This window comes from Mizuhopecten yessoensis, unplaced genomic scaffold, assembly GCF_002113885.1.
Source record: "Mizuhopecten yessoensis strain PY_sf001 unplaced genomic scaffold, ASM211388v2 scaffold6859, whole genome shotgun sequence".
NCBI classification, from domain to species: Eukaryota; Metazoa; Mollusca; class Bivalvia; order Pectinida; family Pectinidae; genus Mizuhopecten; species Mizuhopecten yessoensis.
Window position 1 is genome coordinate 200,897 of NW_018406760.1, and position 25,732 is coordinate 226,628.

The following is a 25,732-nucleotide window of genomic DNA, read 5'->3' on the forward strand; positions in this document are numbered from 1 at the left end:
ATGATATCCATCTCTTAGTTCCAGAGAAGTCGCTTAAAGCAATATAGCCAAATATATATAAATATATATATATAATAAAAAGTGATTAAATGTCCATGTGAAGGAAGTAAATATAGAAAAAATAAGATTAACAACCGACTAAAAAACTAGCTGCTTTCACCCTTCACAGGGCTCTTCAGGTTTTGAAGAGCCCTGTGAAGGGTGAAAGCAGCTAGTTTTTTAGTCGGTCGTTAATTTAATTTTTTCTATATTTACTTCCTTCACATGGACATTTAATCACTTTTTATTATATATATATATTTATATATATTTGGCTATATTGCTTTAAGCGACTTCTCTGGAACTAAGAGATGGATATCATCCATATTTGAATGGAAGCATCCTGAGGTGGTGGGGATTCAAAATTGTACAAATGGTGGGGCTGACCCCCAAGGGGGCTAAGGGCGGGGCCAAAAGGGGTCAATTTGGCGATATTGCTATAAACAACTTCTTCTGTAGAACTATGCCATGGATATCGATCATATTTAGTCGGAAGCATTCATGGGAGGTAGGGATTCAAAATTGTACAAATGTTGGGGCTGACCCCCTGGGCTAAGGGGTGGGGCCAAAACAAGTTTTTTAGGAAATGGTTGAGATCCCCACCATATAATCGTATATACAATTGCTGAGTATAAAGAGCTAAGAATGCACATTTGCTTCCCGATGGCCCTAGGGTCTGGCCCTACCCTCGGAGACATAGGTCCTGGGCCATAACTTTAAAACGGTTGAGATCCTCACCCCAAAACTATATTTACAAATGCTGGACATAAAGAGACGAATGCAGTCATGATATTAGAATAGACCCTTGGGTCTGACCAAACCCCTAGGGACCTAGTTTCTTAGTCATAGCTTGGAAACAGTTGAGATCCCCACCCTATAACCATATATACAATTGCTGAGTATAAAGAGATGAATGCACATATGCTTCTAGGATGGCCTTGGGGACTCCCTCCACCCTTGGAGACTTAACCCCTGGGTCATAACTTCGAAATGGTTAAGATCCCCACCCCAAAACTATATATACAATTTTTATACGCCCGTCGAAGACGGGGACGTATTATGTTATCACGCGGGCGGGCGGGCATGCGAACAATGTCCGCTCGATATCTCGAGTAATTATTAACGGATTAACTTCAAACTTCACAACAAGGTTAATTACCATGAAAGCTCGGACAAGTTCGATAACCGCCATTATCCGACCATAATTTGTGGAGTTATGCCCCTTTATTGACTTGCCGAAACAGTGTCCGCTCGATATCTCGAGTAATTATTAACGGATTAATTTCAAACTTCACAGCAAGGTTAATTACCATGAAAGCTTGGACAAGGTCGATAACGGCCATCATCCGACCATAATTTGTGGAGATATGCTCCTTTATGGACTTGTCAAAACAGTGTCCGCTCGATATCTCGAGTAACTATTAACGGATTAACTTCAAACTTCACAACAAGTTTAATTACCATGAAACCTCGAATAAATTTGATAACCGCCATTATCCGACCATAATTTGTGGAGTTATGTTCCTTTATGGACTTGTCGAAACAGTGTCCGCTCGATATCTCGAGTAACTATTAAAGGATTAACTTCAAACTTCACAACAAAGTTAATTACCATGAAACCTCGGACAAGTTCGATAACCGCCATCATCCGACCATAATTTGTGGAGTTATGCCCCTTTATGGACTTGCCGAAACAGTGTCCGCTCGATATCTCAAGTTATTATTAACGGATTAACTTCAAACTTCACAACAAGGTTAATTACCATGAAAGCTCAGACAAGTTTAATAACCGCCATTAGCCGACCATAATTTGTGGAGTAATGCCCCTTTATGGACTTGCTGAAACAGTGTCCGCTCGATATCTCGAGTAATTATTAACGGATTAACTTCAAACTTCACAACAAGGTTAATTACCATGAAACCACGGACAAGTTCGATAACCGCCATTATCCGACCGTAATTACTGGAGTTATTACCCTTGGTTTCATTAATGCGATGCATGCGTTCCATGATGTTGTATTGCACTCATTGATCTACCAGTTATGTTGAATGATTTCTCTTTTAATATCAATTACTCACAAATACTTCATATATTTCAATCATACAAACAACTGCTCATTCAATGTGTGACGGGCGTATTATATACCGCTCGCGGTAACCTTGTTGGGCATAAAGAGACGAATGCAGTCATGATATTAGAATTGACCCCAGGGTCTGCCCCACCCTTGCAGACTTAACCCACGGGTCATAACTTTGAAACGGTTGAGATCCCCACCCCAAAACAATATATACAAATTCTGGGCAAAGAGAGACCAATGCAGTCATAATATTAGAATTGATCCTGGGGTCTGGCCACAACCCTAGGGACCTAGTTTCTGAGTCAGAGCTTGAAAACAGTTAAGATCCCCACCCCATAACCATACATAAAATTGCTGGCATGAAAACTCTAATACAGATATGCTACAAGAATTGGCCTTTGGGTCTGTCATATTCATTTGGATCTCATTTGGAGAATATTTTGCCATGATTGCTTAGATATCCAGGTGAGCGATACAGGCCCTCTGGGCCTCTTGTTTAAAAGACTAGTCTGGTTTCTTGGTCATTTCTACTGTATATCAGCTCATTAAAATTTATCATAACATCTGTATTGCTCTAGAGGAAAAAAAATATGTATGTATGGCATTCTGCAATATTTCTAAGGCTTTTGATCGGGTTTTGCATAAGGGTTTGACGATTAATTTTAACTCTTATGGAATTTCAGGGGAATTGTATCAATGGTTGGGAAATAACCTATTTCAGAGGCACCAGAGAGTCTTTTTGAATAATTCTTGCTCTCACTTAGGTTTCATTGAAGTAGGTGTTCCTCAGGGTTCGATTCTTGGACCTCTTTTGTTTCTTATATATATAAATGGTATTGCTGATGTTTTTGAATCAACCTCTCATCTTTTTGCAGACAATTCTTCTTTGTTAAAATCATCCTCTTCATGTCAAGAAATCAAAACTGTTATGAATAGAGATCTTGAGTCTCTGAATGCATGGTCCCAAACTTGGTTATTAATATTCAATCCAGAAAAAACTGAGGTAATTTTTGTTTCAAACTTGGTTGAAATTGATGAAGATTTACAATTAGAATGTAATGGCAAATTTTTTAATTTTACTGTCCACTTGAAATATGATCTTTATAGAATAAATCTTGTTGATAGTCCAGTTTGTTATTGTGGTCATCCCTGTGAAAATACCTTTCACTTTTTTTGTGAGTGCTTACTTTTTAACAACAAAAGACACATCCTGCTCCAAAATTTGAATGTTGATTTAGATTTAGATTTAGAACTATTTTTGTTTGATAATAGTCAACTTTCGGTAGAAAACAATATGAACATTTTTAGACATGTGCATCCCATTACATCAAATCCAGCAATAGGTTTTGATAGCTATAATTTTCTTTGTTTTAATTTATGTGTGTACGTTGTTATGTGTTTGTGAAATTGCAAATTGAAACTACCATTTTGCCTGGTTTCTTTGTTACATTGATTCTGTTCGTTTTGAAATTACTCTACCAGGCTGCATGTCAGGAATTTTGAATAATTTATAATTCATTCAAATGAGGATCTATTTCACAGTTTACACGACTTCTTTTCTAGGTAACAGTAGACCAGTAACATGCTTAGATGTTAATTAGGGCCCTGTATCGTAATCACTCTGTCTGTCTGTTTGTTTGTCCATCCACAAATTTTGTTCCTGGCTGATAACTTTGGTGTTTATTGACTGATTTACATGAAACTTGGTCAAGATTTTCAGTTCACAAAAATACACACTGAGGTTAAAAGTCAAGGTCAAAGGTCAAGGTCATTATGTTAAAAGGTCCAGGTCAAATTTTGCATCTTTTCACTGATGAACATTTTGTTATGACATGATGAAGCAAAGTTGATCAGAATTAAACAAGGAGTCAACTGACCAAAGGTCAAGATAATTGGGTCAGAGGTCAAGGTCACCGGGTTAAAGGTCAAGGTCAAATTTTGTAGCTTTTCACTAATGAGCATTTAATGACATTATGAAGCAAAGTAGGTCAGAATTAAACAAAGAATCAACTGACCAAAGGTCAAGATCAATGGGTCAATGTCGAGGTCAAATTTTGTATCTTTTTCCTTATGAATATTTTGTTATCATATTATGAAGCAAAGTTGGTCGGAATTAAAAGAATAAGCCAACTGACCAAAGATCAGGTTCACTGGGTTAAAGTTCAAGGTCATTTGGGTCCAAAGGTCAAAGACAAAGTGGATCTCTGACTTTGACCCTGGCTCTTGATGGGGGAGGTATTTAAGGTGAAATAAAACAAATCAAAGCAAACAAATGAGTATTGCATCGGCATTTACATTTCTGTTAGCCCAGCAAATATGGAGGTGGAAGGAAACAAGACTCACATCATAGTACATGTAAAATGTATATTTTTCTTCCTTGCGATTCTTTTTGAAGTCCAAATGTCAAACGTCAAGCTTAGCTATATGCGCAGATTGCTTCTTGATAATTATGGGGGATATATTGCCACAAGACGGGGCCCTTACTGACCTGTCAGTGTTCTAGTTTATTCAAATTAATGAACTTGGCCCACTTTCAAGGTTACACATGGTCATGTGTGTATATACTTTGAATTTACCTCATATTAATAAACAATTGACCTGGATTTGGCAAGTTGCATGCTGGGATGAAGGACTATAAAGGTTAACGGACTAGTTTGACTTCTAAGGTCATAGGGTTTAAAGTGCTTAAACGCTTTAACAGGTTCTTTTGAATTACCCAGAGTCATAGATACTGATACTTTGCCTGTAGCTTTATTTTAAGGTTACAAGTTCAAGATTTGTACCAGGTGAACAATGTAGGCCCATTGGGCCACTTGTTCATCTTGGTAAGTTTGTACAACATACAAAGACTGAGTCTAAGTTCATTGTTGAGCAAAATCTACTCATAGTTTATTAGCATACTGCTATCTGATTGGTTGATAATTTCTACAATAACTTAGTAAAATATGACTGGATTCTGATGAATTTATTGGTAAATCGGAGGGGGTTATTTCAGTTTCTATTTTCATGGTTAAAAATATGGACAATTAATTACTCATCATGGATGGACAGGTCTTCAAGTGCTTGATTTAAAATATAAATTTCATTAACCTCACTGTTCCGAAATCGGGACACTTTTTAGATAAATATCGATGTTCTTTATACCATACTACCAATCCAAAAATGTTTGTTCATTTTTCATAAAAAGATACTATCCATTTTTCATTTCTATCACAATTTGATATTTCAGGCACTTGGTTCCTTAAAAAGAACACAAAATACCATCAGAGTTTCGTATGCCCTTGAACCGGTGTTACTATACCCTGAAATTTATTTAAGCAATAAACTGCATAGATGTGGCAGACCAACTGGTATAACTGCCACATGTGTTACAGACAATCTGAATGGTGCGCGCTAGCGCACCATGATAAGTTTGTCTGTGACACATGTGGCAGTTATACCAGTTGGTCTGCCACATCTATGCAGTTTATTGCTTATATTTATATTTCTATAATGAGAAATACACAAAAATAATATGTCTTTTCCAAATTTCAAATTTCCCGCTTATTACCGTCAGGTCAGGTCAGTATCTAGAACGGCACAAAGATAACAGCTGACGTCATGCGCTATTTCCCATACAAAATTGAAAAGACTCCGCAACTTTCGTAAATAATTCATTTGATTTTGATTTATATATATATCATATTCTCGATTCATAAATAATAACAAATGACATTTTGTAAGTAACTAATCAAGTGTCGTAAAACATTTTCCGATTTTATTGCGACCTATATCTGGCGCACCCACTCAACGGAAGCTCGCAGTAATCAGGTCAGAGTTATATTTGCGGTCCGGCATGTTGTTGATGTTGATCGTGCAACCGGAGAATGTTGAATTGGTGAAAAATCCATGCGTAACATTGTTTGTTGATCTCACAGACACTTGACACAGGCAGCTGGTGTTAAGGATCAAAGCAGAAGATACCGATAAGTTCGGTAGTGACACTGTTAAGTCACTCGGAGGTGCAAAGACCAACTTCAGTTATAGTCTCATAAGATGAAGCTGCTATTGGCAGTACTTTAGTAGTAATATAGAAGGGCTTTGCCACACCAAATGTAAATATTTGGGGATAAACGATCAATATCGGCAGAAAATATGCATAGTTGAAATATTTGAGAGTCAACGAGGGTTCTGATAAAATTTCTTCTTCAAACTAGCATTAGTTTTGATAAAATAGACTTTTGAAAATGATATCCAAATAAATGGTGTTGCACGGTACGTAAATCAGGAAAGTCTTGTTTTGGTAATTATTCTTACCTTTAAATTGTTCATGTAACGATAATCAGCAGCCAATACAGCTTCATACAGTTTTATTGTCATGAAAAGTATTATCAAATGAAAACTGTATACATAAAATTACTTCTTTGCATTGAATGACAGTTTCTTAGTCCGTTTTCCCACAAGTGTCCCGATTTGGGTACAGTGATGGTATCCTTCTGTCATCCATACTCCCATGGGAACTAAGGCGGTACATTTAACTTTTAAGGGAAATAACACTTTTGAGAATATTTTGTCCATTTTCATTAAAAAAAAAAAATTAAACTTGGGTGGGGGGTGGAGGGGGTTAATTATGATGAGATAGCAAATAGATGGTATGAGAAAGAATTAAGATCATGATCCAACCCTGATATTGGGGTAATATTACAATATTACAAATCAGGTGACTGTAAAGTGTATCTTGTTTATTTTTGCAGAGTATGAATTCCCTGACACCTTAGCTGATTTTGGGTATGGCTTCAATGATGGTAAGTATACATGGTTATGAGATCCACAAGGGTAACACAAAACTCTCCTAGCTGATTCTTCCCGAGGGAAACTTTCCCACTTAGCCTGGATGATTCCCCCCCCCACACTTTGTATTGGTTTTAATAAGGTGTGTGTGTGTGTTTGTGCTAATGGCTAGCATATTCTTTCCCCTTCTGCTCTTGGTTTATACCGAGACTGGGGTGATGATAATTAGTCTATAGCATGCTATGATGAAGGGCTATTAAGTTTGTACAAATGAATGACCTTGACGCATTTTCAAAGTCATTGGGGTCAAATTTTTTAAAAACTTCAATTTCTTATTTTGAACATCCAAAAGACCCAGGGTGATGATATTTGGTCAGTAGCATACAGGGATGAAGGACTATTTTGTTCAAAGGAGTGAACTTGGCTTATGTTTAAGGTCCAAGTGGTCAAATATTTTCAAACTTTTAACAACTTAGAGGAATTGAAAACTGATTTGCAAGCTTTTAAAAACGTCTGTTTCTTTTGTCAAGCAAAGAGTGCAAGTGCCCTTTGTCAAGTCTCAAATCCACTGAAAACAGTGTGCCATATCAGTATAGTCAGCTGACAAAAATCATGGAGACATTTTGCCCAATTGCGCTCTAATACTGAGTGGATTATAGTCGAGACACTGGTCATTTGCACTCTGTGCTTAACATCTGAAACAGGCGTTTTCTCAAGGTCACTTCTTTTGCTTAACCAAACTGCCAAGGGTGATGGTATTTGTCCAGTAGCATGCTGTGAAATAGGGTAACCATGTTTGTTTTGACCATCATTCAAGGTCACTGGGGTCAAATATGATAAAATCTTTTCATTATATTGCAAAATTCCTGTTTGTGTTCAAAACAAACTTAGCCTTTATTAGCTCACCGGGTCCGAAGGACCATGGTGAGCTTATGCCATACCGTGGCCTCCGTCGTCTGTCGTCCATCCATACGTCAACACTTTTTTTTAAACAACTTCTTCTTCTTAACCACTGATTGGAATTCAACTAAATTTGATTGGAAGCATCCCTAGGTGGTGGGGATTCAAAATTGTACAAATGGTGGGGCTGACCCACCAGGGGACTGAGGGACAGGGTCAATTTGGCTATATTGCTTTAAGCAACTTCTTCTCTGGAACTAAGAAATGGATATCAACCATATTTGACTGGAAGCATTCCTAGGTAGTTGGGATTCAAAATTGTACAAATGGTGGGGCTGACCCCCAAGGGGGCTGAGGGGTGGGGCCAAAATGGGGCAATTTGGCTATATTGCTACAAACGACTGTAGAACTATGCACTGGATATCAATCATATTTGATCAAAAGCATTCATGGGAGGCAGGGATTCAAAATTGTACAAAAGGTGTGGCTGACCCCACAGGGGGCTGAGGGGTGGGGCCAAAAAGGGTTATTTGGCTATTCTGTTTTATGCAACTTCTTCTCTGGAACTAAGTGATGGATATCAACCATATTTGACTAGAAGCATTCTTAGGTGGTGGAGATTCAAAATTGTACAAATGGTGGGGCTGACTCCCTAGGGGGCTGAAGGGCGGGCCAAAAGGGGGCAATTTGACTATATTGCTACAAATGACTTCCACTGGATATCGATCATATTTGATCAAAAGCATTCATGGGAGGAAGGGATTCAAAATTGTACAAGTGGTGCGGCTGACCCCCCAGGGGGCTGAGGGGCGGGGCCAATAGGGGGCAATCTGGCTATTATGCTACAAACGACTTCTTCTGTAGAACTATGCACTGGATATCAATCATATTTGATCAAAAGCATTCATGGGAGTCAGGGATTCAAAATTGTACAAAAGGTGGGGCTGACCCCCCAGGAGGCTGAGGGGCGGGGCGAAAAAGTGTTATTTGGCTTTGCTGCTTGATGCGACTTCTTCTCTGGAACTAAATGATGGATATCAACCATATTTGACTAGAAGCATCCCTAGGTGGTGGTGATTCAAAATTGTACAATTGGTGGGGCTGACCCCCCAGGGGGCTGAGGGGCGGGCCAAAAGAGGACAATTTGGCTATATTGCTATAAATGACTTCTTCTGTAGAACTATGCCATGGACATCAATCATATTTGGTCGGAAGCATCCCTAGGTGGTGGGGATTCAAAATTGTACCAATGGTTTACAGTTTATACCTTAAAGATGGTTGAGATCCCCACCATATAACCATATATACAATTGCTGAGTATAAAGAGAAGAATGCACATTTGCTTCCAGGATGGCCCGAGGGTCTGGCCCCACCCTTGGAGACATAGTCCCTGGGTCATAACTTTGAAACGGTTAAGATCCCCACCCCAAAACTATATATACAAATGCTGGGCATAAAGAGACAAATGCAGTCATGATATTAGAATAGACCCTTGGGTCTGACCAAACCCCTAGGGACCTAGTTTCTGAGTCACAGCTTGGAAACTGTTGAGATCCCCACCCCATAACCATACATTAAATTGCTGGGCACGAAAAATCTAATACAGATATGCTACAAAGATTGGCCTTGGGGTCTGGCATATTCCCTTGGATCTCACTTGGAGAATATTTTGCCATGATTGCTTAGATATCCAGGTGAGCGATACAGGCCCTCTGGGCCTCTTGTTATTCATTGCAAACTGACAAATCTTATTCCAAATTTAACAACTTCTTCTGAATAACCAAAAGACCCAGGGTGATGATATTTGGCCAGTAGCATGCCAATGGCTACCAAGTTGTTAAAATGAATGACCTTGACTTTTATTCAAGGTCACAGGGGTCAAATATGTTTAAAACTTGAAACAACCTTTCCAGAATAACCTAAAGACTAGGGTGGTGATATTTAGCCAGTAATTTTCTGGGATAAAGGGCTACCATGTTATATATAAGGTCAAACTCTGTTTCAGCTTGTGATATCCATGTTTGTTCTGTTTTCTCCACTACCTATTTACTGTGCATGTGTTCCTACAGAGTAGATTGTTCTATGTTCCACAGAGGGACAGTTGCGCCACCTGGAGACTAAGGAAGCATACCAGTTCCAGGTTAGGGAAGATGATCTGGAGTATAACCAGAAACACTATGAGGCAATAGGAGAGGTCAGTATAGTTCACTTGTCTGCATGGAAGGAAAATTCTCCATTTTTAGCTCACCTGGCCCAAAGGGCCAAGTGAGCTTATGCCGTGGTGCGGCGTCTGTTGTCCGTCCGTCTGTCGTCCGTCCCTTGTCCGTCCCTCGTCCGTACGTCGTCCGGTGTCAATATTTAATTTTAATAACTTCTTCTGAATAACCAAGAGGCCCAGGCTGATGATATTTGGCCAGTAGCATGCTGATATGAAGGGCTACCAAGTTTGTTCAAAGCAATGAACTTGACCCACTTGACCTGGGGTCGAATGTCTTAAAATTTTCAAACAACTTCTTATCAAAAACAAAAAGACCCAGAGTACTGATTTTGGGCCTGTAGCCTTCTGGGATGAAGGTCTACCAAGTTTGTTCAAATGAATGACCTTGACCCACTTTCAAGGTCACAGGGGTCAAATATGTTAAAATCATCAAACAACTTCTTCTCAATAACCAAAATGCCCAGGGTACTGATATTGGGCCTGTAGCATGCTGGGATGAAGGGCTACCAAGTTTGTTCAAATGAATGACCTTGACACACTTTCAAGGTCACAGGAGTCAAATATGTTAAAATTTTCAAACAACTTCTTGATAACCAATCGGCCCAGGGTACTGATATCGGGCCTGTAGCATGCTGAGATGAAGAGCTACCAAATTTGTTCAAATAAATGACTTTGACCGTCTTTCAAGGTGACAGAGGTCAGATGTCTTAAAATCTTCAAATGACTTCTTCTCAATAACCAAAAGGCCCAGGGTACTGATATTGGGCTTGTAGCATGCTGGGATGAAGGGCTACCAATTTGTTCAAATAAATGACATTGACCCTCTTTCAACCTAATGTCCTTGTTCGTCATTCAAGGTCACAGGCGTCATTTGTTTAAATCTTTTAATAGGTTCTTATGAATCAAACACTGATATTCTGCCTGTAGCTGTATTTTAGTCCACTTTTAAGATTACAAGTGTGAGATTAATACCAGGTGAGCGATGCAGGCCCATTGGGTTTCTTGTATTTAGATTGTAAGGTTGGTATACCTCAAAGCACTGAAGTGTTTTACCTTGATATTCCCAAAAATTGTCCTTGGTTGTATTCTAAACTAACATAAATGTTGTTAGAATTTATAATTGCACCTTGAGGATCTGCTCTTCTGAGGTTTAAATAATTTTGAAATCTTGTTTTTATCTAGTATAACAGTAATTTTTATTAAATCTAACAAACTATGATCAATTTCAAAAGCAAACATGTATCTGAAAAATGTATTAAAAAATCAAGGTACCTTTAGAAAATCCAGATGATACTGGACAGCATGAATACCGAACACCTCACTAATAAAGCTTCTTAAAGTGATAGGAGTGTATTGCTAAACGGAAATAGGAAGTACATCCCTAGTTGAAAATCCAATGTAGGGAGACAGTATCACAATTTCCGCATAATCTAATGTTTAATATCAAAGTGATGAATATTGTATGCTTATTATTGACAGAACAGTGTGTTCTTTCAATATTAAAGTATTGCAAAGCAATCCAGGCATAAATTCAGTTGTTTTTTAAGCAATGAGTCACATATGTCCATTTTTCTGTACTTCAGAAACCAGCTACCTAATTCACTACTGTGAAGTTTTTCAAGAACGATAACTCTTGCATGCAATTACTATGTGTATATGGTTTTATTATAAAATGTCAATCTTTAATCGTTTATAGATAATTCATTTTACACAATTTCAGCATTTATGAAATTGATATACATTAATGCAATACTAATCTATGTTAGTATCATTTTTATTGACATTATTTTGCAAACAATTGTGTGTTTCAATTTTTTTTTCAAAATTCACTCCTTTTTACATAAATTTCCTTTTAAAATCCTTAAAATTCTGACAACCTATATTTTTTTGTGGCAGAAAATTTTCTTTACTTCAAAGCAATATATCAACAAAATTTGAATAAATTCTACTGAGAAATGGCAACACAATCCTATTACCTTAACCCCTCTGATAAAAATGCAGTAAAGACTTTTTCCAGAAAATTGTGACATTATTTATAGTAACATGTCAATCCTAACATTGAAAGTAATTTGTTGTGAAATTCCTGAATTTAAAAGTCATGTGTCTTGGAGTGCTTCAAGGTTGGAAATTCAAGGTGACAGTGTTCTCAAGGCTTCAAGATACAGTAACTTTATGGTATGTATGCGAGTCAATTTGTTTTTGTTCCTTGATATTTTTCTGTAAAGAATGAATGTTTTTAGCTCACCTGGCCCGAAAGGCCAAGTGATCGGACTTGTGCCATGGTTCGGCATCCGTCGTCTGGCATCAATATTTTAGTTTAAACAACTTCTTCTTAATAACCAAAAGGCTTAGGGTGATGATATATGGCGAGAAGCAAACTGGGATGAAAGGCTACCAAGTTTGTTCAAATAAATGACCTTCACCAATTTTCAAGGTCACAGGGGTCAAATATGTTAAAAACTTTAAACAACTTCTTCTAAATAACCAAAATGTCCAGGTTGATGATATTTGACCAGTAGCATGCTGGTATGAAGGGCTACCACATTTGTTCAAATGAATGACCTTCACTTGTATTCAAGGTTACAGGGGTCAAATGTCTTAATAACCAGATGCAAGATGCTTTAGATGCCTTCCATTCCAGATTTCCTGTTAGGACCACTGCCAAGCAATTTTCTGTGCCCAAATCAACACTCCATGACTGAATAATTACAATAAGTTTATATAATAATCCTAATTTTTATGTGAATGACCATAGGGACTAAACAACGACTGATCTGACTAAATTTGATGATCTGACCACACGGGCTTTCTGAACAATGCTTACTTGCCGAAATATACACAATTGAAGTTTCAATCTAATCCGCCTTGCTACTTCCAGTCGCCATTTGGTAAACAGGACCTAATCTTGAGCTGATGCGCTTTTGAAAGAGTTTGAAGTATTGCAAAGCTTCTAAACGATCACGCCCAGAACATACTCTCTAAGGATGATGTTTTTGATAAATTTAATATCAATTGTTTAATATATTTCTTTTCTGTATCACTTTCATTAATTCTTAAAAGAACAAATTAATTTTTTCCCCTGCAAACTTTTTCCTTTCAAATGTTAAAACACATTTTTTCGCAAACATTGCGAAAAAATGTTTACATTCGAGTAACTATATCTTTTTTCCTTGTCTGAACGGATGTTCAGTGTTAAAATATAATGCTTAAAGTCTGGTCTCTTTCCCTTTCTTCATCATTCCATGATTGAGTTGTAAATGTTGATTGTTCTTTTTTCTTTCAGAAACTCTTATGCCACGAAATATATATCAGGCAGAAAATATGTTCCATTCATAACATTTTTCTTCCTATATGTAATTAAACTAGCTAGTAATCATACAATGTATATGAGTGTGATTGATGATGTAATCATTTGGATACCGACCATTTATTGTACATGTTATTTATTGCGACATTTAATTTTCACAGGTATATTCCAGCAAAAATTCTAAGATGTGACCCCAGTTGTCATCCAGAAGCTGAAGAGTCTGGTGAAATCTCCACAGTAATAACAACGAAAAAACAGAATACATTGTTATCAACAAACTGTATATTTTGTTCTTCTTTTTACGTTCAAATATTGTGGAGATTACTCGTGAAGTTTGTGGAAAATTTCCATGATTATTGACAAACTGCATGGACATTTTCTTTGATCTTGAAAAAAATCCATGGAACTTTTCCTAACATGAAAAATGTCCATACCAGTTAATTCCTGCAATATTTTAAGCTCACCTAGTATATACCGCAGCATCCGTTTAAAATCCTTTTCCTACCATAGGGATAAAGGTATTTTATTCCAATTTGATCTGGAGCATCCTTAGGGTAAGGGCACCTCACTTTATATAAATGGTGGCCCCTTTTAGGGCAGAGAGATCAGGCAGAATATGGGAAATAGAGGTAACCTTTAAATTCCGTCTTCTACCGTAGGGATTAAGGAATTTTATTCTAATTTAGTCTGGAGCATCCTTGAGCCAAGGGGACTCAACTTTGTATAAACGGTGGGTGTGGCCCCCCTGGGGTCAGAGGGGTGGGGCCCAGTAGGGGAAATAGCGATAAACCTTTAAAATCCTTCTCCTACCATAGGGATAAAGGTATTTTATCCCAATTTGGTCTGGCCATCCTTAGGATAAGGGCACCTCACTTTATATAAATGGTGGCCCCTTTTGGGGCAGAGAGATCAGGCAGAATATGGGAAATAGAGGTAACCTTTAAATTCCTTCTTCTACCGTAGGGATTAAGGAATTTTATTCTAATTTAGTCTGGAGCATCCTTGAGCCAAGGGGACTCAACTTTGTATAAACGGTGGGTGTGGCCCCCCTGGGGTCAGAGGGGTGGGGCCCAGTAGGGGAAATAGCGATAAACCTTTAAAATCCTTCTCCTACCATAGGGATAAAGGTATTTTATCCCAATTTGGTCTGGCCATCCTTAGGATAAGGGCACCTCACTTTATATAAATGGTGGCCCCTTTTGGGGCAGAGAGATCTGGCAGAATATAGGAAATAGAGGTAACCTTTAAATTCCGTCTTCTACCGTAGGGATTAAGGAATTTTATCCTAATTTAGTCTGGGGCATCCTTGGGCCAAGGGGACTCAATTTTGTATAAACGGTGAGTGTGGCCCCCCTGGGGTCAGAGGGGTGGGGCCCAGTAGGGGAAATAGAGATAAACCTTTAAAATCCTTCTCTTACCATAGGGATAAAGGTATTTTATCCCAATTTGGTCTGGAGAATCTTTGGCCCAAGGGTACTCAATATTGTATAAATTGGGTGTGGCCCCCCTGGGGGCAGAGGAGCGGGGCCGAAAAGGGGAAATAGAAGTAAACCTTTAAAATCCTTCTTCTACCATAGGAATAAAGAGATTTCATCCCAATATGGTTTTGAGCATCCTTAGGCCAAGGGGACTCAATTTTATATTAATTTTAATGGTGACACCTTCTTGGGGCAGAGTGGTAGGGCCCAATAGGGGAAATAGAGGTAAACCTTTAAAATCCTTTTCCTACCATAGGGATAAAGGTATTTTATCCCAATTTGGTCTGGAGCATCGTTGGCCCAAGGGGACTCAATTTTGTATAAATTGGGTGTGGCTCCCCTGGGGACAGAGGAGCGGGGCTGAAAAGGGGAAATAAAAGTAAACCTTTAAAATCCTTATTCTACCATAAGGATAAAGGGATTTCATCCCAATATGGTTTTGAGCATCCTTAGGCCAAGGGGACTCAATTTTATATTAACGTTAATAATAGTGACACCTTCTTGGGGCAGAGTGGTGGGGTCGAATAGGGGAAATAGAGGTAAACCTTTAAAATCTTTTTTCTACCATAGGGATAAAGGTATTTCATCCCAATTTGGTATTTTGTATAAATGGTGGGTTGCCCTCCCCCCTTCCCCCCCTTNGAGGTAAAACTTTAAAATCCTTATTCTACCGTGGGGATAAAGGGATTTTATCTGAATTTCCTCTGAAGCCTCCTTGGTCTTATGGGACTCAATTTGATATAAACAGTGGGTATGGCCCCAATGGGGGAAGAAGGATGGGTCTGAATATGGGAAATAGAGGTAACCCTTTAAAATCCTTCTTCTACTGTAGAAATTAAGAGATTTTATCCCAATTCGGTCTGGAATATCCTTAGGCCAAGGGGACTCATTTTTGTATAAATGATGGGTGTGGGCCCCTTGGGGGCAGAGGGGTGTGTTTGAATAGGGGAAAAAGGTTTAAAACTTTCTTCTTCTACCATAGGGATGAAGGGATTTCATCCCAATTTGATCTGGATGATCCTAATAGGCCAAGGGCACTCAATTTCGTAAAAACAGTGGGTTTAGCCCCCAAGGGAGCAGAGGGGCGTGGCCAAATGGGGGAAATAGAGGTGAAACCTTTGAAATCCTCCTTCTACCATAGGGATTACCAGATTTTATCCCAATTTTGTCTCCATCAAGTGTCTAGTAGTGCCTGTTAAGAGATAAGGGTGTATTCATTTAAACAAGATGGCTACCAAGCCACCATATTGAATTTTGACATCTGAAGTTTGTTCTGGCTATATATCTCCAGAAAAACTAGATTGATCTTTCTGAAATTTCATATGTACATACAGTACCTACCATGGAGTGCTATATCTTTACCTCATAACAAGTACTTTAAACATATCCAGGTGAGCCGTACAGGCCCCCTGGGCCTCTTGTTATGGAATGAGTTTATTCTTTGGAAAGATGGTTCCAGATTTAGGTAAAAGCTCAATCGGACAAATATGTCAAACACTTAAAACGACTTCCTCTGAAGAACCTAAAGGCATAGAATCATATAATATTACGCTGGTACCTTCATGGATGGAGATTGACAAAGTTTGATATTAAAAATTACCTCAACCTTCTTTCAAGCTCACAGGGGTAGAATATGGCAAAAACTGCATACAGCTTCTTTTGAAGAAGTGAAAGGCACAAAGTTGTGATATTTAACAACAATAACGATCGCGAAGAGCCACAAGGTGATGATATTGGGAAAAATGACAACCAAGTTTTTCAACTAAATGACTTTGCTAGACTTTCAAGGTCACGGTGTTAAAATCTTGTAACAGGCTATTTTGAATAACAAAGAGCCATAGGTAAGGATTTTTATTCTATAGCTTTTTAATTTGATATAAAGCATATCCTTGGCCCAATATGATTCAATATTGTATAAACCATGCCCCCATCCCATATATATGGGGACAGAGCATGGGACTCAATAATGTAAGGATGTTGCTGAGAGATGGCAACAATATTTGGAAAAATTTGTAGTATAAATATGCCTCTTATTTTTAAACGACATCTTCACTTTAACTAATAGGCCAAAGATGGTGATATTTAGCCAATAGCATAATGGGATAAAAGCCTAATATGGTAGAAAAGAAGAACACAGACCCATCATTTTTGGGGTGTTTTAAGAAGAGAGAAGCATTTCTTTCGACCTACTGAATATTACAAAATGTTAGTCATCAGAACTTTCTATATCAATTAGCAAAAACTGGTGAAAAAATGAGGATTTTAAAAATTAAAATAAGATGTAGGGGTAACTTAAACTGCTTTTCAGAGATCAAAATACAATTTAAATAATTTTTACTTCAATAAGTTAGAAGAAAAATTACGAATTTTGCAAAAAATCATAGATTTCTGATATGACACACTAAGGGAATGATCAAAATGACAAATTTCTTGAAAGTATCACAAAATTTGTATCTTTGATTGACCTTAGCAAAAGAAATAAGCACATGGTCATACCATTTACTTTGCATTCTTAATTTTCTCATGTTTTCTGCTTAAAAGTAAGGTATATGCTAAAAAAAATAATTGTAGAAGGGCAAATCCCAAAGGTGAGAGTACAAGAGTTTTGCAGGTCACACATGGAAAATTGGTTAGATTTGTGAAAAACTTTTTCAGATTGAGAAATCTTTGAAACAAACTCTTCATGGAAGAAAGGTCTAATGTAATGGTACTTTATCATAATTGTGAATTTATTAATCACTAGTCATCCATTATACCCCCTCCAGAGGGAGTAAATTCTACAATTATAGTTAAAATAGAGAAATAACACTTTCAGAATTGATTTGTTGATTTTCAGTTAAAAATCAATCAATCTTTGTCAGAATTGTTATCATAGGATATGACTGTTTGAAGTTTGATAGAACAGCTATATACTTTCCACTCAATGTTTTGTCACATAATATAGCTTTTCAGTTAATATCATGTTTTCTTGAAATACCAGTTTAGCTTAATGTGCGAGTCACCCTTTTTTCATGCTGTCTAGTTTTTTTTTCATGCTGTCTAGGGCGCTAGGGACAAAGTTGAAAAAATGGCTAAATTTTATGATCCCCTCGCAATGAAAGTTCAAGGGGATAGGATTCTGCCCTTATACCTACGTATGTACATATATGTTACACTGTTTGTCATCGCTCTAGCAACTTCATTCCTCAATGGAGTTTCATGATACTTCATTCAAGCATTTAGTATGACAATACCTTGAACAAGTTCGCATTTTGGGTTTCTATGTTGAAGGTCAGGGTCACTTACTATTTTTACAAAAAAACTTTGTCATCGCTCTAACGACTTCATTTTTCAACGGAATTTCATAAAACTCATACAAGTGTTTGGTATGACAATGCCTTGAACATCTTCTCCTTTTGGGTTTCTACATTGAAGGTCAAGGACACTGTTACTATTTTTAGAAACAACTTTGTCATCGCTCTAGCGACTTCATTTCCTCTTCCATGATTATGTCACAATGAGTGAATGCAAGGGGATTTGTATCACTTGTGATGCCAAAATTACCCACTTTGATTAACCAAAAAATGCTGGAAACTAGGCTACAGTTTCAAGCAGGATTATTGCAGCGTAGGGGTGAATCTTTCATAAAAGTTGTGAATTTTATGCCCCTGGGCCTCAGGATTTTGCTCTAGGAGTAAGGCCAGATGCTTTATCTATATAGAGAAATTAACAAAAGTATAATTTCTCATTTAAAACTAGCATAATTTATTTGAGTAGTAATTAGTGTTGTTGATGACATGGCAAGATATGATGCTTTATTAATGTACTTATTTCCACTTTACATCTCAACAATGCAAAATAACTATAAAATGCATGATCATTAATGCTAGTACTGTGTATCACAAGTGTTGTGACGTAATGATACAAAAGTACATATAATCATACAAGGGTCAAGATATTTATAATACATATCATAATACTTATCAACTTTTTGTACAAACCTGAAACAATAGTTTTCCATAATCTTGATATGTAACTAATCTAAAGCTTTAGTATGCCATGCTGAATTAATTTGGTTTTTAAATAATATATATCTTAAATTGTAGATCATCACAGAAAATGTATACAGTATGCTAGAAAAGGACTGTGAACTACAGAAACTCGAACTCCCAGTAAGTACAAAAGCCAACCGACAAACCCACACTCCCAGTAAGTATACCACAGTCAACCTACAGACCCACACTCCCAATCAGTACCACAGTCAAACTAAAAACCCACACTCCCAGTAAGTATACCACAGTCAACCTACAGACCCAAACTCCCAGTCAGTACCACAGTCAACCTAAAAACCCACACTCCCAGTAAGTATACCACAGTCAACCTACAGACCCACACTCCCAGTCAGTACCACAGTCAGCCTACAGACTCACACTCCCAGTAAGTACCGTAAATTTGCGCGTATAGTGCAAACTTTTTTAGGTAAATATTGTCATGTCAAAAAGGGGGTGCGCACTATACGCAGGAACAAGTCATTATTGGGTTATCGTTCCTGAGTTTCTGGTCCGCCATATTGGATTACCTCCCTTCAAATAGTTTTATTTTGAGTCGTCTGTCATATATGATAAGATTGAAGTTTAAATAACAACAAAGAATGAAATTCTTTGGCGACACAATTTTTACCTTCTCTTAAATTATTAAAATCGGTAATCTGTGGTCATGACTGCTGATTTGGCGACAAACACTAGCTGGGCATGTAACATTTTTAGGTCACCTGAGACAAAGTCTCAAATGACCTATTGCGATCGCCTATTGTCCGTCGTCGTCCGGCGTTCATCGTCGTCCGTCCATAAACAGTTTACATTTTCGACTTCTTCTCCAAAACCCCTGAACCATTTTCAATGAAATTTTGCAGGGACCTTCCATGGACAAAGGTCAACAAAAATAGTGGCCGGTTTAGTCCCAAGCCACCAGGGGCCTGAGGGGCGGGGCCAAAAAGGGTCAATTCATATATGGAAGGGTCTTAAAGTGCTTTACCAAAATTATGAATTTCTTGACCCTGGGGTATCGCGTTTCCCCCTGGGAAGGGTAAACATTACTATAGTTTATATAGGGAAATCACATTTTGGACCAACATTTGTCTAATTTCCATTGGAAGTAATTCAGTTTGGGTTAGCATTATCAGTATTAGGTAGCAGTTTGATAGTATGCACATATGAGCCCTGACTGACCCCCAAGGGCTGATGGGTGGGGCAAAAAAGGGTTGAATTGACTGAAATTTCAAAAATCTTCTTCTGAAGACCCAGATATGGTAGAATCAAATGCTCTTCATATATGGAAGGGTCTGAAGGTGCTTTACCGAAATTGTGAATTTCATGACGCTGGGGTCTCGCATTTCCCCCTGGGGAGGGGGTAAACTTTACTATAGTTTATATAGGGAAATCACATTTTGGACCAACATTTGTTTAATTTCCATTGGAAGTAATTTATTATGGTTTATAATGGCAAATGATACTTTGAATATTACATGTTAATAACTTGATTTGAATTATAACCTTGAGTTGACAGTTTGATACTTTGAAAATTTTGAGCCAGCCCTACCCCCAAGTCAACGTAATGACCCACACTTTCAGTAAGACCACAGTCAGCCTACAGACCCACACTCCCAATAAGTATACTACAGTCAACCTACAGACCCACACTCCCAGTAAGTACAAGTCAACCTACAGACCTACACTCCCCGTCAGTACCACAGTCAACCTAAAGACCCACACTCCCAGTAAGTACCAAAGTCAACCTACAGACCTACACTCCGAGTCAGTACCACAGTCAACCTAAAGACCAACACTCCCAGTCAGTACCACAGTCAACCTACATAATCACACTTCCAGTAAGTACCACAGTCAGCCTACAGAATCACACTCCCAGTAAGTACCACAGTTTACATAAAGACCCACACTTCCAGTAAGACCACAGTCAGCCTACAGAATCAAACTACCAGTAAGACCACAGTCAGCCTACAGAATCACACTCCCAGTAAGACCACAGTCAATCTAAAGACCCACACTCCCAGTAAGTACCACAGTCAACCTAAAGACCCACACTCCCAGTAAGACCACAGTCAGCCTACAGACCCACACTCCCAATTAGTATACAATGTACCACAGTAAACCTACAGACCTACACTCCCAGTCAGTACCACAGTCAACCTACATAATCACACTCCCAGTAGGTACCACAGTCAGCCTACAGAATCACACTCCCAGTAAGTACCACAGTCAGCCTACAGAATCACACTCCCAGTAAGTACCACAGTAAACCTAAAGACCCACACTCCCAGTCAGTACCAAAGTCAACATAAAGACCCACACTCCCAGTAAGTACCACACTCAACCTACATAATCACACTCCCAGTAAATACCACAGTCAGCATAAAGACCCACACTCCCAGTAAGTACCACAGTCAGCCTACAGAATCACACTACCAGTAAGTACCACAGTCAGCCTACAGAATCACACTTCCAGTAAGTATACCACAATCAGCCTACAGAATCACACTCCCAGTCAATACCACAGTCAGCATCAAGACCCACAATCCCAGTAAGTACCACAGTCAGCCTACAGAATCACACTACCAGTACTCCCAGTCAGTACCACAGTCAACCTAAAAACCCACACTCCCAGTAAGTATACCACAGTCAGCCTACAGAATCACACTCCCAGTAAGTATACCACAGTCAGCCAACAGTATCACAATCCCAGTAAGTACCACAGTCAACCTACAGAATCACACTCCTATTAAGTACCACAGTCAGCCTACAGACCCACACTCCCAGTAAGTATACCACAGACAGCCTACTGAACCACACTCCCAGTAAGTACCGCAAACAGCCAACAGTATCACAAAGTCAGTAAGTATACTAGTCAACCTACAGACCTACACTCCCAGTCAGTACCAAAGTCATCATAAAGACCCACACTCCCAGTAAGTACCACAGTCAGCCTACAGACCCAGTCTCCCAGTAAGTACCACAGTCAACCTACAGACCCACACTCCCAGTAAGTATACCACAGACAGCCTACAGAACCACAGTCCCAGTAAGTACCGCAAACAGCCAACAGTATCACAATCCCAGTGAGTATACTACAGTCAAACTAAAGACCCACACTCCCAGTCAGTACCACAGTCAACCTAAAGACCCACACTCCCAGTAAGTTCCACAGTTAACCTACAGACCCACACTCACCATTAGTACCACATTCAACCTACAGAATCACACTCCCAGTAAGTAAACCACAGTCACTCTACATAATCACACTCCCAGTCAGTACCACAGTCAGCCTCCATACCAACACTCCCAGTAAGTATACTACAGTCAACCTACAGACCCACAATCACAGTTACTACCACAAACAGCCAACAGTATCACACTCCCAGTAAGTATACCACAGTGAACCTACAGAATCACACTCCCAGTAAGTACCACAGTCAACCTACAGAATCCCGCTCCCAGTCAATACCACAGTCAACCTATATAATCACACTCACAGTAAGTATACCACAGTCAGCCTACAGACCAACGCTCCCAGTTAGTACCACAGTCAACCTCCCAGTAAGAATACCACAGACAACCTACAGAATCACGCTCCCAGTAAATATCACAGGCAACCTTCAGAATCACCCTCCCAGTAAGTACCACAGTCAACCTACAGACCCACACTCACAGTTAGTACACAGTGAACCTACAGAATCACACTCCCAGTCAATACCACAGGCAACCTATATAATCACACTCACAGTAAGTATACCACAGTCAGCCTACAGACGTAAGTACCACAGTCAGCCTACAGAATCACACTCCCAGTAAATATCACAGACAACCTACAGAATCACACTCCCAGTAAATATCACAGGCAACCTTCAGAATCACACTCCCAGTAAGTATTACATAGTCAACCTACAGAATCACATTCCCAATAAGTCCCACAGTCAGCCTACAGACCAACGCTCCCAGTTAGTACCACAGTTACACTCCCCGTCAGTACCACAGTCAACCTTCAGACCCACACTCACAGTTAGTATACCACAGTCAGCCTTCAGACCAACACTCCCAGTTAGTACCGTCCCAGTAAGTACCGCAACCAGCCAACAGTATCACAATCCCAGTAAGGATACCACAGTCAACCTACATAATCACACTGCCAGTAAGTACCGCAAACGGCCAACAGTATCACAATCCCCGTAAGTATACAACAGTAAACCTACAGATGTACACTCCCAGTCAGTACCATCAGCCTACAGAATCACACTCCCAGTAAGTACCGCAAACAGCCAACAGTATCACAATCCCAGTAAGTATACAACAGTAAACCTACAGACGTACACTCCCAGTCAGTACCAAAGTCAACATAAAGACCCACACTCCCAGTAAGTACCACAGTCAACCTACAGACCCACACTCCCAGTCAGTACCAAAGTCAACCAAAAGACCCACACTCCCAATAAGTACCGCAGTCAACCTACAGACCCACACTCACAGTTAGTACCACATTCAACCTACAGAATCACACTCCCAGTAAGTATCACAGTCAACCTTCATAATCACACTCCCAGTAAGTACCATATTCAACCTACAGAATCACACTCCCAGTAAGTATACCACAGTCAATCTACATATTCACACTCCCAGTCAGTACCAAAGTCAACATAAAGACCCACACTCCCAGTAAGTACCACAGTCAACCTACAGACCCACACTCACAGTCAGTACCAAAGTCAACCAAAAGACCCACACTCCCAGTAAGTACCACAGTCAACCTACAGACCCACACTCACAGTTAGTACCACATTCAACCTACAGACCCACACTCCCAGTAAGTATACCAAAGTCAGCCTACAGACCAACACTCCCAGTAAGTATACCACAGTCAACCTACAGACCCACACTCACAGTTACTACCACAGACCGACTACAGACCAACACTCCAAATAAGTATACCACAGTCAGCCTACAGACCCATACTCCCAGTAACAACCACAAACAGCCAACAGTATCACAATCCCAGTAAGTATACCACAGTCAACCTAAAGACCCACACTCACAGTTAGTACCACCGTCAACCTACAGAACCACACTCCCAGTAAGTATACCACAGTCAACCTACATAATCACACTCCCAGTAAATAACACAGTCAACCTTTATAATCACACTCCCAGTAAGTATACCACAGTCAGCCTACAGACCAACACTCCCAGTGAGTACCACATTCAACCTACAGAATCACACTCCCAGTAAGTACCACAGTCAACCTGCAGAATCACACTCCATTAAGGAACTACAGTCAACCTACAGAATCACACTCCCAGTAAATACCACAGTCAACCTAAATAATCACACTCACAATCTACAGACTCATACTCCCAGTAAGTACCACAGTCAACCTACAGAATAACACTCCCAGACTCCCAGTAAGTATACCACAGTCAGCCTACAGACCAACGCTCCCAGTTAGTACCACATTCAACCTACAGAATCAAACTCCCAGTAAGTACCACAGTCAACCTACAGAATAACACTCCCAGTAAGTACCACAGTCAACCTACAGAATCACACTCCCAGTTAGTACCACAGTCAACCTCCCAGTAAGCATACCACAGACAAACTACAGAATCACATTCCCAGTAAATATCACAGGCAACCTACAGAATCACACTCCCAGTAAGTATACCACAGTCAACCTACAGAATCACACTCCCAGTTAGTACCACAGTCAACCTTCAGAATCACACTCCCAGTTAGTACCATATTTAACCTACAGAATCACACTCCCAGTAAGTACACCACATTCAGCCTACAGACCCACACTCCCAGTAAGTATACCACAGACAGCCTACAGAACCACACTCCCAGTAAGTACCGCAAACAGCCAACAGTATCACAATCCCAGTAAGTATACTACAGTAAACCTACAGACATACACTCCCAGTCAGTACCAAAGTCAACATAAAGACCCACACTCCCTGTAAGTACCACAGTCAACCTACAGACCCACACACCCAGTCAGTACCAAAGTCAACCTCAAGACCCACACACCCAGTAAGTACCACATCTCAACCTACAGACCCACACTCACAGTTAGTACCACATTCAACCTACATACCCACACTCCCAGTAAGTAAACTACAGTCAACTTACAGACCCCTGCACACTCCCAGTCAGTAGCCCAGTCAACCTAAAGACCTACACTCCCAGCCAGTACCAAAGTCAACACAAAGACCCACACTCCCAGCAAGTACCACAAACAGCCGACAGTATCACACTCCCAGTAAGGATACTACAGTCAACTTACAGACCCATGCACACTCCCAGTCAGTACCAAAGTCCACCTACAGAATCACACTCCCATTAAGCAGTAAACCTACAGACCTACACTCACAGTTAGTATACCACAGTCAGACTACAGACCAACACTTCGAATAAGTATACCACAGTCAGCCTAAAGACCAACACTCCGAATAAGAATACTACAGTCAGCCTACAGACCCCCACACCCAGTAAGTACCACATCTCAACCTACAGACTCTCACTCCCAGTAAGTAGTACCACATTCAACCTACAGACCCCCACACCCAGTAAGTACCACATCTCACCCTACAGACCCCCACTCACAGTTAGTACCATATCACACTCCCAGTAAGTACCACAAACAGCCAACAGTATCACACTCCCAGTAAGTATACTACAGTCAACTTACAGACCCATGCACACTCCCAGTCAGTAGCACAGTCAACCTAAAGACCCACACTCCGAATAAGTATACCACAGTCAGCCTACAGACCCACACACCCAGTAAGTACCACAAACAGCCAACAGTATCACAATCCAGGTAAGTATACCACAGTCAACCTAAAGACCAGCAATCACAGTTAGTACCACGTCAACCTACAGTACCACATTCCCAGTA

At 39.5% G+C, this 25,732-nt stretch overlaps 1 protein-coding gene across 1 annotated transcript in view; it reads left to right on the forward strand.

Annotated features, from left to right (window-relative positions):
* Nucleotides 1–25,732, forward strand: part of LOC110452729 (protein FAM172A-like) — a 67,391-nt gene that overhangs the window by 20,248 nt on the left and 21,411 nt on the right. The window contains exons 3-5 of the mRNA XM_021501377.1: nucleotides 6,851–6,901; nucleotides 9,881–9,981; nucleotides 18,876–18,941. Coding sequence (XP_021357052.1) covers nucleotides 6,851–6,901; nucleotides 9,881–9,981; nucleotides 18,876–18,941 — 218 coding nt within the window. The remainder of the gene's footprint in view (nucleotides 1–6,850; nucleotides 6,902–9,880; nucleotides 9,982–18,875; nucleotides 18,942–25,732) is intronic.